At 41.1% G+C, this 14,611-nt stretch overlaps 1 protein-coding gene across 1 annotated transcript in view; it reads right to left on the bottom strand.

Moving 5' to 3' along the window:
• lin54 (lin-54 DREAM MuvB core complex component) overlaps positions 1–2,452 on the bottom strand; it is a 43,048-nt gene extending 40,596 nt beyond the window's left edge. The window contains exon 1 of the mRNA XM_037692685.1: positions 1,700–2,452. Coding sequence (XP_037548613.1) covers positions 1,700–2,452 — 753 coding nt within the window. The remainder of the gene's footprint in view (positions 1–1,699) is intronic.
• Between the last annotated feature and the right edge of the window lie 12,159 nt (positions 2,453–14,611).

The raw sequence follows: 14,611 nt of genomic DNA, 5'->3' as shown, positions 1-14,611 counted from the left end.
CGGAGGCTCAGAGGGGACCGAGGTCCAAACGGAGGCTCAGAGGGGACAGAGGTCCAAACGGAGGCTCAGAGGGGACAGAGGTCCAAACGGAGGCTCAGAGAGGACCGAGGTCCAAACGGAGGCTCAGAGGGGACCGAGGTCCAAACAGAGGCTCAGAGGGGACCCAGGTCCAAACGGAAGCTCAGAGGGGACAGAGGTCCAAACAGAAGCTCAGAGGAGACAGAGGTCCAAACGGAGGCTCAGAGGGGACAGAGGTCCAAACAGAGGCTCAGAGGGGACCGAGGTCCAAACGGAAGCTCAGAGGGGACAGAGGTCCAAACAGAAGCTCAGAGGAGACAGAGGTCCAAACGGAGGCTCAGAGGGGACAGAGCTTTTTCTGTTGCCGCTCCAAGACTGTGGAACGATCTCCCTGTTCACATCAGACAAGCCCCTTCACTGTCTATTTTTAAAACTCTTAAACACGTTTTTATTCCCTGGCTTTTAGTACAGACTGAATTTGCTGTTTTTATTGTTTTTATTGATCTTAATGTTTTAACAACTGTTTTATTTTTATGCGTTTAAATTTTCTTGATATTATGTGTACAGCACTTTGTTGCAGCTGTGATTGTTTTAAAAGGCTTTATAAATATATTATTATTATTAAACAAATGTATATTTCTGAGCCAAAGCCTTGTCCCAGTTGTCAAACAGGCACCTTTATTAACAAAGCTGTAACTGTACAAAATAAATGTCTAAAAAATAAAATACAATTTATTTCCTCCATAACAAAACCAAAAACACAGCTGTGCACTTAAAATTTAAACAGAACACATCCAGATCAAACATAATGAAAGGATAATTTGATGTTTAAAAAGTCTGATTCTGATGAATGAACATTTATTCACCTTTATTAACAAAGCTGTTAGAAAGCCCACATCGTTGTGTAGTTGGCTTGTTTACTGAGCTCGGTTCTGTTTAGTTACGGCTTATTTCTTTCTGAATTTCATAGTTCCTTTGCTCTTGAATGCACCGTGGCTGTTCTGACGCTAGTGAACGCACCACTCTGTGTAAAGTGTCTGTTGGGTGTGTCGGTCGGAGTTTGTTTCTCTCCCGACACGGACATAGCCTTGCTGCTTTTGCTGAGCCTTGAACTTCCGTTTGCGTTTTACTGGTTACTGCTGTGTGTAAATACCAGAAGAAACACAGAACATAAATCACCGTAAACTGGATATTTGTCTCTATGCTTTTTAATGAGAAGACAACTTCGTATCTTGCCACTAAACCAGTTCATTTCCTGGAGATCAAACCTCTCCTTTGTAGTAGATACCGTAATTTTCACACCTATCAAGAATTTACTCACACTGTGAGTCAAAAAAAGACATATCTGCATATCTAGCTTAGCTCAGCTTTATAATTCAAATACAACGTTCAGATGCAGCAAGCGACAGGGGACATATGGGTTTGTATTCAGTGAGGGAGAGAGGAGGGGTGGCATGAAGGTGCACACTAGGAGAACAACTGCTGGATTTTCAAGTATAATTATAACTCTACGTAGAGTATAAGACTATATTGTTATATATCGATATAGTCTCATTTTATATCACAGTTGCCCAGCCCTATTACCCAGAATTTGAAAATCTTAAAAACAAATTCCACACTTGAAAAATCCATACAAGTTATTTGTTTTGTTGTGCTATGAACACAAATCAGTCAACCTTACCTGTACAGTCTTCAGCTGCTGGGCCTGTAACGTGGTCACCTGGTTGCCAGAACTCACCACCATCGGTTTCAGCTCTGACCTCCCACCAATGGTCACAACTTTGAATTGTGGCGTTTGCAACTTGGTGTCTCCTGAAGTCGGTAAAACTCCAGGTTTGCTGCCTGTGTGGGGTAACTGAAGCACTATAGGTTGTCCCGATTTTCCTATAGTTGTGACCAAAAGTTTTTGTCCTTCCTGCTTGATGACTTGAGGTTGGGTACCTGCAGATTTTGCTGCTTCTTGGACTTGAGACGAGGCCACCTTATTAAGAATGATCTGGTGGTTAGCAGCAGAAATGGCAAACTGAGTTGTGAGCTTCTGTAAACCACTTGTGGAAACAGTAGTTCCAGTGACACTGTCTGTAGTTTTGGTTGTGGCCATGGACGTAGACAAGGCTGGTTTGATGGTAAGAAGGGGTGATGAAGTGGAAACAAAAGTAGATTGATGACTTCCAGGGCTGATACAGACAGTGACGTCTGTGGCTGCAGAAGTGGTCAGAGTCTTGGTCTGCTCCATCAATGTGACATTTGAAGAGATGCTCAGATTTTCTGAAGACATGGGTATATCGATTTCCATCGGAACTACAGTATCATGGCTGGTCTCAGAATGGGCTGCAGCGACATCAGACTGAGAATGTGGGACATCATCTATGGCCTCAGTATCCATGATTTCATCAGGAAGAAGGCTGTTCAGTTCTGGTGACACCACATCCATGCTTGTTGTGTTTCAGCTCTTCGTTAATCCTGAAAAAGAAAGTGAAGTTTATTTGTATTGCGTCAAATATAACGAGGCTCATCATACTTAGTTATTGTGCAAATGAATGCACCTTATTCACGAAAACACTGCTGCAAGAAACACAGAAATGAGACAGTCAAAAGCTAAATTATTAGTACAAGAATATGATTCTAAGTATGTTGGTTTATAGTTATTGAACGGCACTGAAAAGTGAGGGAAGAGCCAAAATCTTTTCCACATTTATATACAAGTGTGTACTGAGCCCCGGAGGACACGGGGGATTTATTTTTTCTTTTCTGTTACCTCGCAATATTTTTGCATTTCCTCACAATACTATACCGTATGTAATGTTACCTCACAGACAACGAACGTTCCTCCCTCAAAGAAACTGGTCCAGATTACGTGATTTAACCTTTTTTGTTCTCAGAGACAACAGCAAAAATGGAACAAACACCCGTACTTGAGGTTCGTGGAGTTTTGTTTTGAAATCAGCCTTAAATATAAGGATATCCAGTGTGGTAAATGGACTACACTTATATAGAGCCTTTCTATCTTATTTTAAGATACTCAAAGCTCTTTACACTACAATCTGTGCCTCATTTACCCATTCATACAGCACTCTACTAGATCTCTACAAAGCTAATTGAACAAATCATTCTAATGAGACTAATCAGAGCTTTATCACATTCATACACTGATGGGACACACATCAGAGGCTACGAGGGGTTCAGTGTCTTGCCCAGGGACACTTCGACATGTGACTGCTGGTGGATTCGAACCTCCAACTCTCGCATTGGAGGACGACTGCTCGAACCACTCAGCCACAGCCGCCCCAATGGTAAAAGTTTTACATTGGATATTTCAAGTTCATGCTCCGAGGATTCAGCGGTAGCTTCCTCGTTCGAGCCGACGCATGCAGCCTTATTTCGGTCAGCTGCTCAGTCTGTCCCTCCTCCAAGGAGCAATGGTTCTTAGGGACCGTCAACAAATTACTGGGCTTGGTCTGAACATAGTTATTATATTTTAGATATATTTCCAGAGTATTTGTCAAAGCAGCACTATGTATCATAACTAAAGTTTCCTTAGTATATTTCTGCATGGTAGTAATTCATGAATTTTCCCACCATTTAACATCCAAAAGAACAAGGTGGTACTTGTGTTTCAAAAGCACTGTAACTTCCTTTTAATGAATCAAAGTTCATTCAAGGACTCAAGGTTTTTTATTTGTCATTCGCACCACATGTGGTGCATGTGGTGGAACGAAATTGTGTACACAGGGTTCCAGTTACATCCAACAAAAGTATTAAAATGTGTGTAAAAGAAAATAGTATAATAAGATCTAAAGATATGAACTAAGAAAAACATTAACTAAAAACACACTCAGCACACACTTCCAAAGGGCTTCATCAGTCTGAGGAGTCCCAAGTAAACTGTTGTCCCCACTAAAGCCCCCAGTATACTCCCGCGTACGTCCATACGTAGAGGTACGGATGTACGTACGCAGAGGTGCGAGCGTACCCCCCAGGGCATGTCCGTGCAAAGATCAATTTTTACGACCGCAGGTGTCGCACAATAAACTGCCCGGCGACGGACTGTTTTGTATGCGACACCAATGTATTAAATTCCCCTTCTTCATCCCTGATCTGGCCTTTTCTTTTGTTTTTTTTGCCAAGAGGCAGTGATCTCTTCCTCCTCTGTTGATGCCATGACTGAAATGGTGAGAAATGAAAGAATTTGTCACGAGCGAATTAAACTCAGGTTCAGCATGGCTGCAGGAGGGTCTAGAGACTTCCTGGTGGGCTGGTCTGATGTTTGGGCTGCAGAGCTAGCACTCCCTGTTTTTTTTTTGTTTTTTTTAAGATCTTTTTATTAACAACATATGAACACAGAACACCGCTGTGGCTGAGGCTGCCAGCAATCTTTTTTTTTTCCCCCAACCTGTCAATCAATCCAGTAGGCGTGTCAGCAAATGATCAATTGGCGACCTCAATTTGTCCCGAAGGTAAACGCCCCTCGTCTGTGAAGCTGCTCTGCAGCTGCTCGCGGTGTACGCTGGAGTCTGAAGTCTGAACCCTCTGCGTACAGTACACGCGTACGTGCGCGTGAACAGATGTACGCTGCAGTATACTGGGGGCTTAAGCAGTACACTCCTTTAGTGAACCAACCAGTTTGCTGGTGACTGATGAAGCCTCCGGATAGAGAGCGAAACGTCTTTCCACAAAAAAAGAAACTGTGCAGATGACCTGACTTACCATTATTGTATTTTGTACCTGGATGATTGAGCATGAACTTTGATGCAAAAGAAAGTTACAGTACTTTTAAAACGCAAGAACCACTTTGTTCTTTTGGATTTTAAATGGTGAGAAATTTCATGATTTATTACCATGCAGAAATATACTGAGAAAACTTTAGTTATGATACATGGTGCTGCTTTGACAAATACTCTGAAGATATGATAATTTTTTGACGGTCCCTAAGCGAACCATTGCTTCTCGGACTGCCTGCGTCGGCTCGAACGAGGAAGCCACCGCTGAATCCACGGAGCATGAACGTGAAATATCAAATGTAAAGCACACACTAGATATCCTTATATTTAAGGCTAATTTCAAAATTCAATTCAGTTTATTTATATAGCGCCAACAAGTCACAAACTCCACCAACCTTAAATAAGGGTGTCTGTTCCATTGTTGCTGTTATCTGAGGTAATACTACATATAGTACAGTATTGCAAGGGAACGCAATAACGTTTGTGTGGAAACGTATAAGTATTGCGAGGGAGTGCAAAAAGGAAGAAAATCCCCCATGTCCCCTCCCGGGCTCCTTAAGTGTGACTACACCTGTATTGCGCGCCGCTAGCTTCACGCAACACGTTTGAGCTGTATTCTGTTTGTACAGACCGTTTTTGAGTATGTGTGTGTGTGGGGTTCAGTGTGAGAGAAGAGGCAGTGTGAGCACGGCCTTCAGCTTTTTAGCTAGAGCGCCTGTATTGCACGCCGCTAGCTTGGCGCTATGTCATTGCCGGGGAAGTTCAGTTTGGTAGGCAGGATGCTCAGTTCTGTTGACAGGGTGGGGCACCCCACTTGTATAATGGTAGGGGAAACACTGCAGTGCAATTGAACACTAATGTTAACTTGCCAACTTGAGAGGCACGTAGCTAATGACAAGCAGGTTGGAGGATTGAAGAGAATTGATTATTATTTGTTGTATTTTATTATTTCACAAGTCAGTTAAAATAAACTAACTAAACTAGAGTATGTTCAGTAAAATGCGCTACACAATATTGCTCCCTGCTTTGGCTGTGATAAACGTTAAACGTGAAACTTAAAGCCACGACTTGAAAGTAGTCTTCATACACCCTCTTCTGGATACATTGTACAATAACGGCTGATTCACAGCATTTTAGGAATGAAAATTAGAAGTGTTTATATCAGCACATAATGGGACAATTATCACTGATACGATTGGTCCCCCAAACATCTATATTGACCTAAAATATCGGCCCTACCAATATATCAGTCAGGCTCTGGAGAAAACCCATACAAACACGAAGGAGAACATGTAAACTGCACACAGAAGGACTTCAGGTCCAAACCAGGGACTGAACCCACAACCTTCTTGCTGTGAGGCAACAGTGTTAACCACTGATCCACTGAGCTGCTTCTCAAATCAGTGAATGAATTTCACTGAAGCTTCTAGGAAATATTCAATGGATATATTCTGGTAAACGATTACCTTTAGAAACCAACTCCACTGATGACAGTTGCCGCAACCAATTAACCTTAAAATACGCAAACAAGGTTATAATTCTATTAATTTACAGTTATCAGCCTAAAATTTGATGTGGTACTACCTCTGAGTCATGCACTACATACTTTAAGAGCTACTCATTGTGCAAGATATTTGAGAAAAAAATATTTTCAGCCTTACAAACAGCACACCAATGTCCCCTGTCTCAGGGTTGTTGGTTTTTTTTTTTTCATTCAACCTTTATATAGACAGATTAATCCCATTGAGCCTCGAGGACTCATTTACAAGAAAGACCTGATTTCAACAAAGAATGATGACAACAATGGACAACAGCGACAACAATAGACAGCCACAAAAAAGGCATACAGATGTATTTTTTTACAAATAAGATGGGCCAAAAAAAGTACCAAAAAACAGCTAGATTCTAAGGCGAATGTAGAAAACTAAAAACAGGAACATGTCTGCATTGGTCCCTGCCAGGCATCCAAAAAATTCATAAAGCCACTTAGAGAGGTCAAGGTCGAGAGCTTCAGATCTTTTTGGAAGATATTCCAGGAAACAGGAGCCGAGAAGGAGAAGGCCCTTTTGCCTAGTTCAGTCCGCACAGAGGGAACACTGCAGGTAATAATGTCATGAGAGTGGACGCTGTACATGCACTCACACAGAGATATGTAGGAGGAGATGTACAAACCGGATTCCAAAAAAGTTGGGAAACTAAACAAATTGTGAATAAAAACTGAATGCAATGATGTGGAGATGGCAAATGTCAATATTTTATTCGTAATATAACAGATGACAGATCAAAAGTTTAATCTGAGTAAATGTAACATTTTAAAGGAAAAATATGTTGATTCAAAATTTCACAGTGTCAACAAATCCCAAAAAAGTTGGAACAAGTAGCAATAAGATGCTGGAAAAAGGAAATTGAGCTTATAACGAACAGCTGGAAGACCAATTAACACTAATTAGGTCAATTGACAACATGATTGGGTATAAAATGAGCTTCTCAGAGTGTCAGTGTCTCTCAGAAGCCAAGATGGTAAGAGGATCACCAATTCCACCATTGTTGCACAGAAAGATAGTGCAGCAATACCAGAATGGTGTTACCCAGTGTAAAATAGCAAAGACTTTTAAGTTATCATCATCAACCATGCATAACATTGTCAAAAGATTCAGAGAATATGGAACAATCGCTGTGCGTAAGGGTCAAGGCCGGAAAACTCTACTGGATGCTCGTGACATCTGGGCCCTTAAACGTAACTGCACCTCAAACAGGAATGCCACTGTCAAGGAAATAACAGAATGGGCTCAGGAATACTTCCAGAAAGCATTGTCAGTGAACACAATCCACTGTGTCATTCGCCGTTGCCAGCTGAAACTCTACAGTGCAAAGAGGAAGCCATTTCTAAGCAAGCTCCACAAGCTCAGACGTTTGCACTGGGCCAGGGGTAATTTAAAATAGCGTGTGGCAAAATGGAAGACTGTTCTGTGGTCAGATGAGTCACGATTTGAAGTTCTTTATGGAACACTGGGACGCCATGTCATCAGGACCAGAGAGGACGAGGATAGCCCAAGTTGTTATCAACGCTCCGTTCAGAAGCCTGCATCACTGATGGTATGGGGTTGCATGAGCGCTTGTGGCATGGGCAGCTTGCATGTCTGGAAAGGCACCATTAATGCAGAGAACTATGTTCAGGTTCTAGAACAACATATGCTCCCATCTAGACGTCATCTCTTTCAGGGAAGACCCTGCATTTTTCAACACGATAATGCCAGACCACATTCTGCAGCAATCACAACATCATGGCTACGTAGGAGAAGGATCCGGCTACTGAAATGGCCAGCCTGCAGTCCAGATCTTTCACCTATAGAGAACATTTGGCGCATCATAAAGAGGAAGGTGCGACAAAGAAGGCCTAAGACGATTGAACAGTTAGAGGCCTGTATTAGACATGAATGGGAGAGCATTCCTGTTTCTAAACTTGAGAAACTGGTCTCCTCTGTCCCCAGACATCTGTTGAGTGTTGTAAGAAGAAGGGGGGATGCCACACAGCGGTAAAAATGGACTTGTCCCAACTTTTTTGGGATTTGTTGATGCCATGAAATTTGGAAACAACAGATTTTTCCCTTAAAATGATACGTTCTCTCAGTTTAAACTTTTGATCTGTGATTTGTGTTCTATTCTGAATAAAATATTAGATGTTGGCACCTCCACATCATTGCATTCAGTTTTTATTCACAATTTGTTTAGTGTCCCAACTTTTTTGGAATCCGGTTTGCATGAAGGCAGCAGATCAAGTGATTTAAAGTTGAAAATGTACCAGTGAGAGAGTCTGCGTGAAGTTGATGTCCAGTTAACCAGTGAATACAGGGTGCAGTGGTGGGTACGATAATCACAGCCAGTTATGAATCTTAGTGCACCATGATAGACAGCATCCAACATCTGCTGGGTGCTTGTAGGAACTTTCATGTAAATAATGTCACCGTAATCAATGGAGGGATGGAAGGTCACAGATACAAGGCGTTTCCTAGCATTCAGGGTTAGACTGGATCTGTTTCTGAAAAAGAAACCCAGTTGAACTTTCAGTTTCTTTACCATGTTTTCCACATGGAGCTTAAAAGAGAGATGCGAGTCGACCAAGATACCCAAATATTTATAGGAATCGACAAACTCAATCGGGACACCATTTGAGGATGAAATCAGAGGAAGAACTGCTGGGACCGACTTCCTATTTGAAAAAAGCATCCCTTTGGTTTTGTCGGCATTTAAGACAAGTTTGAGGTGGAACAATCTGACTGGATGATATTAAATTCAGATTGCAAAAGCTGGAAAGCCTTTTCAACTGTTTTAGCTCGACAACAACTGTGTCATCAGCATAGAAATGTATGAATGCATCAGGGATGTTTTTTACCTACAATACGTATGTAGATTTTAAAGAAGGTGGGTCCTAAGACTGAGCCTTGTGGTACACCATTGTTGACTGTTAAATAACTGGAGGAAGTACCATTATGTTGAACACATTGCTTCCGATCTGAGAGATAGTTAGAGAACCAACCAATGGTGTGATCTGAGAAACCAATTTCTGAGAGTTTATGACACAAGATGTTATGATCCACAGTGTCAAAAGCTTTAGACAGGTCTAAGAAAAGTGCAGCACAATAATCCTTAGCATTCAGTGCTTCAACAACATCATTAAGAACCTTCAGTGAAGCAGTTGTTTTTCTGTCTGGGTTGAAACTGAAGTGGCCGCTTCAACCCGAACAGAAAAAGAAATTTGTCAGTGAAACGCTGTAATCCTATCGAAATATTGACAATGTGCTTAAAACTCATATCATTGTTATTGAATAAAAGTATATCGCGAGATATATCAATATCGAATTATTGTCCAGCTCTATCCTGTGTTGTTTCCTGAAACAAGACTGTTGAAGAGGTAAGATGTTAAATGAGTCCAGGTTATTTTTGATTTGAGAGTTTATCAGTTTTTCTAGAACCTTGGCTAAAATGCAGAGTTTAGAGATTGGTCGATAGTTGTTCAGTGATGTGGGGTCTCCTTCCTTCAGCAAAGGAAGAACAAAGGCTGTTTTCCAAGCATCTGGAATGGAGTTTTGGCTTATAGACAGGTTAAAGATGTGGGTCACAGGGACTGTGATGATATGAGCAGCCAGCCTTAAGAAATAAGGTGGAAGTTCATCTGGACCTGCAGATTTTTTAGGATCAAGACCTTTTAACAGTTTATTGATCTCACTAACTGAGAACGGAGAAAAAGAGAAGCTGTGATTAACTGAGGATTGACTTGTAGGAGGGATTTGATTTGTAGAAGTTTGGTTATTAAGTGAAGTGGCTGATTTTCCATTAGTAACTGTGTCAAATAAAGAACCAGAAGCAACAAAATGTTTGTTGAAACAGTTCAGGATCTCGTGCTTATTTGACACAGGAACAGAGTTAACGAGAAGTTGTGATGGGAGGTCAGATGATTGGGAGGTGCCTGAGAGAGATTTGATGGTTTTTCAGAATCTTTTAGGGTCATTAAGATTTTTGGAGGTCTGAGATAAGAAATAGTTGCGTTTTGCTGCTTTGATGGCAGTTGTACATTTATTCCTCATCTGTCGAAAACTCAACCAATCAGTGTCTGAGCCAGATTTTCTCGCTGCGGCCCAAAGATGATCTCTCCTGTGCAGGAGGTCAGCTAGCTCTCAAGTAAACCAGGGACTGTCTTGTCCATTTATTCTGAACTGACAAAAAAGAGCATGTTTGTTCACAAAATAAATGAAACTTGTTTGTAACTCTGAAACTTGTTGAAATGGTGAATTTTTGTAGTTTTGGAGATGAATGTTTTTCTGGGCTAGATTTGAACAGGGAATACAAGTAAACCTTAATGTTTTTGGTGGAAGATATTCAATTGGGTAGGAGTTACACTGTGTAAAAAACAAATGTACATTTATTTATTTTTGCTTCTCTGAGGCAGTGCAGTGACGAATCCTGGTGAGTGGAGGGAGCAATTTTCTCCACCACCAGGTGCAATGATGGAGTAAGGGGATGGTCAATGTTGGCCTTGACCACCATAGATTAATCTTTGGCAAACCTAATCATTTGAGTAAACTATACTGTTAAGCAATATAAAAACTGGAAAGCATATGGGGGCTGAGATGGTGTAGAGGCAGGGCAGCCGACTCGGAACCTGAAAGTCCCAAGTTCAATCCCCAGTCGTTGCACATCTCGTGGTGTCTCTGAGCAGCACACATCATCCCCAAATGCTCCCCCATTTCGCCATTGTTTGGGAACATAAAAAGATGACAATACATAACACATTATTAGTATTATTATTATTATCGTATTCTCAAATGATGGTGTGGTCAGTTTACATGTATATATGGTGACAGTAGGCCTGTCATGATAACAAATTTTGCTGGGCAATTTTCTCAGAAAATTTTGCGATAAACGACAATATTGTTTGAATTTTAACAATAATTAATTGCAAATTTTAGAAGAAATATTGATTTGTTTGGAGTGTAGTGCTTTTTTTGACCACCTGATGGCAGTATAAGTGTTTGAACCAAAGGATGGATACCAACAATTTTCAGTCAGGTCATTTGGACAGTTTCTTTTTTTGCTGAAACGTTTCACCTTCCATTCGGAAGACTTCATCAGTCAAGGAAACACAGTTTTGAACCAGTTTGACATGACCGTCGATGAGGAAGAGGGCCGGCACAAGAGGAGGGGGCGTGCCAAAGACAACATCTTGGCATCAACATAACTGGTTTGTTCCACTTTGGAGTAAGCAGTTTGGGGGAAGAATCAGTTTTGTGTTGTGCGTTTCCTTGACTGATGATGCCTTCCAGATGGAAGGTGAAACGTTTCAGCAAAAAAAGAAACTGTCCAGATGACCTGACTGAAAATTGTTGGAGTGTATACCTGGATTATTGAGCATGGACTTTTTTGGCATAGGATGGATAGTTGAGTAGTGTGTCTCTAAGAAAAATGGGAGGGAAGGTCCTTGACATGACATGGGCTGACATGGTGCAGACTCTCAGTGGTTTGAGCTCTTTAGCATAGCATTTTTCACACAAACTTTTAATTTAAAAAATCAGTAAACAAGTTCTCAGCTTCTTTTTTCAGAGGAAAAACAACTTTTTACACAAAGGCATGGGTTTCAACCATGAATTTAGGAGCTCAACAAGACAGACGTTTATTCCTGAGAACATGTTAGCTTAGCTCGTAGCTTAGCTGCTTTTAACAATCCAAAAACAAGATTTTAGATGGTTAAAATGGATTTTGAGAGAAAGAAGAAAGGGAGGAGTCAGTGAAGAGCACCAGAGTTGAGTCTTTTATCATCCAGTGTCTTCAGTAGAAAGAGAGAGACACGAAGAAACGATAAAGCTGATAAATAAGGTTGATAATTTTCATTCATCGTGCAATTAATTGATTTATTGTTTATCGCGACAGGCCTAGATGACAGCCATATTGATTTTGGTGGCAACCCAATTTTTGATAAGTGACTTTTTTTTACACCTAGAAACAGCCACACAACAAAATGGAAGTCAGTTTCCCTCATTTATTCAAGTTATCATGCTCACAACATGAATGGATGGACAAAGGGTATTACCAATTCCCCTTCTTCACTCCGCTAAAAGATACAAAAATTTGGAGTCAACCCTAACTGTTAGCAAAGTATCTTTATCTGCAACTGATTAACTTTTGGAATGAATCCAAATCAATTTGGCCACTACAGATACTCAACATTAGCAAGCACAAAAACAGCTACAACAGTTAAGTATATATACATGTCCTTCTCAAAAAATTAGCATATTGTGATAAAGGTCATTATTTTCCATAATGTAATGATAAAAATGAAACTTTCATATATTTCAGATTCATTGCACACCAACTGAAATATTTCAGGTCTTTAATTGTTTTAATACTGATGATTATGGCATACAGCTCATGAAAACCCAAAATGCCTGTCCCCAAAAATTAGCATATCATGAAAAGTTTCTCTAAACAAGCTATTAACCTAACCATCTGAATCAACGACGTAACTCTAAACACCTGCAAAAGATTCCTGAGGCTTTTAAAAACTCCCAGCCTTGTTCATTACTCAAAACCGCAATCATGGGTAAGACTGCCGACCTGACTGCTGTCCAGAAGGTCATCATTGACACTCTCAAGCAAGAGGGTAAGACACAGAAAGAAATTGCTGAATGAATAGGCTGTTCCCAGAGTGCTGTATCAAGGCACCTCAGTGGGAAGTCTGTGGGAAGGGAAAAGTGTGGCAGAAAACGCTGCACAACAAGAAGAGGTGACCGGACCCTGAGGAGGATTGTGGAGAAGGGCCGATTCCAGACCTTGGGGGACCTGCGGAAGCAGTGGACTGAGTCTGGAGTAGAAACATTCAGAGCCACCGTGCACAGGCGTGTGCAGGAAATGGGCTACAGGTGCTGCATTCCCCAGGTCAAGCCACTTTTGAACCAGAAACAGCGGCAGAAGCGCCTGACCTGGGCTACAGAGAAGCAGCACTGGACTGTTGCTCAGTGGTCCAAAGTACTTTTTTCGGATGAAAGCAAATTTTGCATGTCATTCGGAAATCAAGGTGCCAGAGTCTAGAGGAAGACTGGGGAGAAGGAAATGCCAAAATGCCAGAAGTCCAGTGTGAAGCACCCACAGTCAGTGATGGTCTGGGGTGCCATGTCAGCTGCTGGTGTTGGTCCACTGTGTTTTATCAAGGGCAGGGTCAATGCAGCTAGCTATCAGGAGATTTTGGAGCACTTCATGCTTCCATCTGCTGAAAAGCTTTATGGAGATTTCATTTTTCAGCACGACCTGGCACCTGCTCACAGTGCCAAAACCACTGGTAAATGGTTTACTGACCATGGTATTACTGTGCTCAATTGGCCTGCCAACTCTCCTGACCTGAACCCCATAGAGAACCTGTGGGATATTGTGAAGAGAAAGTTGAGAGACGCAAGACCCAACACTCTGGATGAGCTTAAGGCCGCTATCGAAGCATCCTGGGCCTCCGTAACACCTGAGCAGTGCCACAGGCTGATTGCCTCCATGCCACGCCGCACTGAAGCAGTCAATCATGCAAAAGGATTCCCGACCAAGTATTGAGTGCATAACTGAACATGATTATTTGAAGGTTGGCGTTTTTTGTATTAAAAACACTTGTCTTTCATTGGTGGGATGAAATATGCTAATTTTTTGGGACAGGCATTTTGGGTTTTCATGAGCTGTATGCCATAATCATCAGTATTAAAACAATTAAAGACCTGAAATATTTCAGTTGGTGTGCAATGAATCTGAAATATATGAAAGTTTCATTTTTATCATTACATTATGGAAAATAATGACCTTTATCACAATATGCTAATTTTTTTAGAAGGACCTGTATCTGTATGTGTGTATGTGTGTATGTGTGTATATATATATATATATATATATATATATATAGTTAAATTTTGATGTGATATTAGCTGAGAGTCATTTGCATCACATACTTTGAGGGATCCCAATACATGAATCTCTAACCAGGATAATCACTGAAAAATCACATCATGCTGCTGATCTGTTTCATGTTGCTGCTGATCTGTTTCATGTTGCTGCTGATCTGTTTCATGTTGCTGCTGATCTGTTTCATGTTGCTGCTGTGTTCATGCATACTCATCTGCTCACACAGACTCATGTTCGTGCTGCTGTTCGGCGTATTGTTTATTGTTTTACTACTACGGGTGCTTAGTGTATTTTTAGTTTAACATGTTTCTCTTGGATCTTATTACTGTTTGTCTTTTACATTTTATACTTTTGTTGAATGGAACTGGGACCATGTGTACACAATTTCGTTCCGTGCATGCCAAATAAAGAACCTTGAATCCTTGAATATGGCAGATTTGTGC

Source organism: Nematolebias whitei, chromosome 18 (genome assembly GCF_014905685.2).
Source record: "Nematolebias whitei isolate Nwh7 chromosome 18, NemWhi1, whole genome shotgun sequence".
Lineage (NCBI taxonomy): Eukaryota > Metazoa > Chordata > Actinopteri > Cyprinodontiformes > Rivulidae > Nematolebias > Nematolebias whitei.
This window is presented reverse-complemented; position numbering and strand designations above follow the sequence as displayed.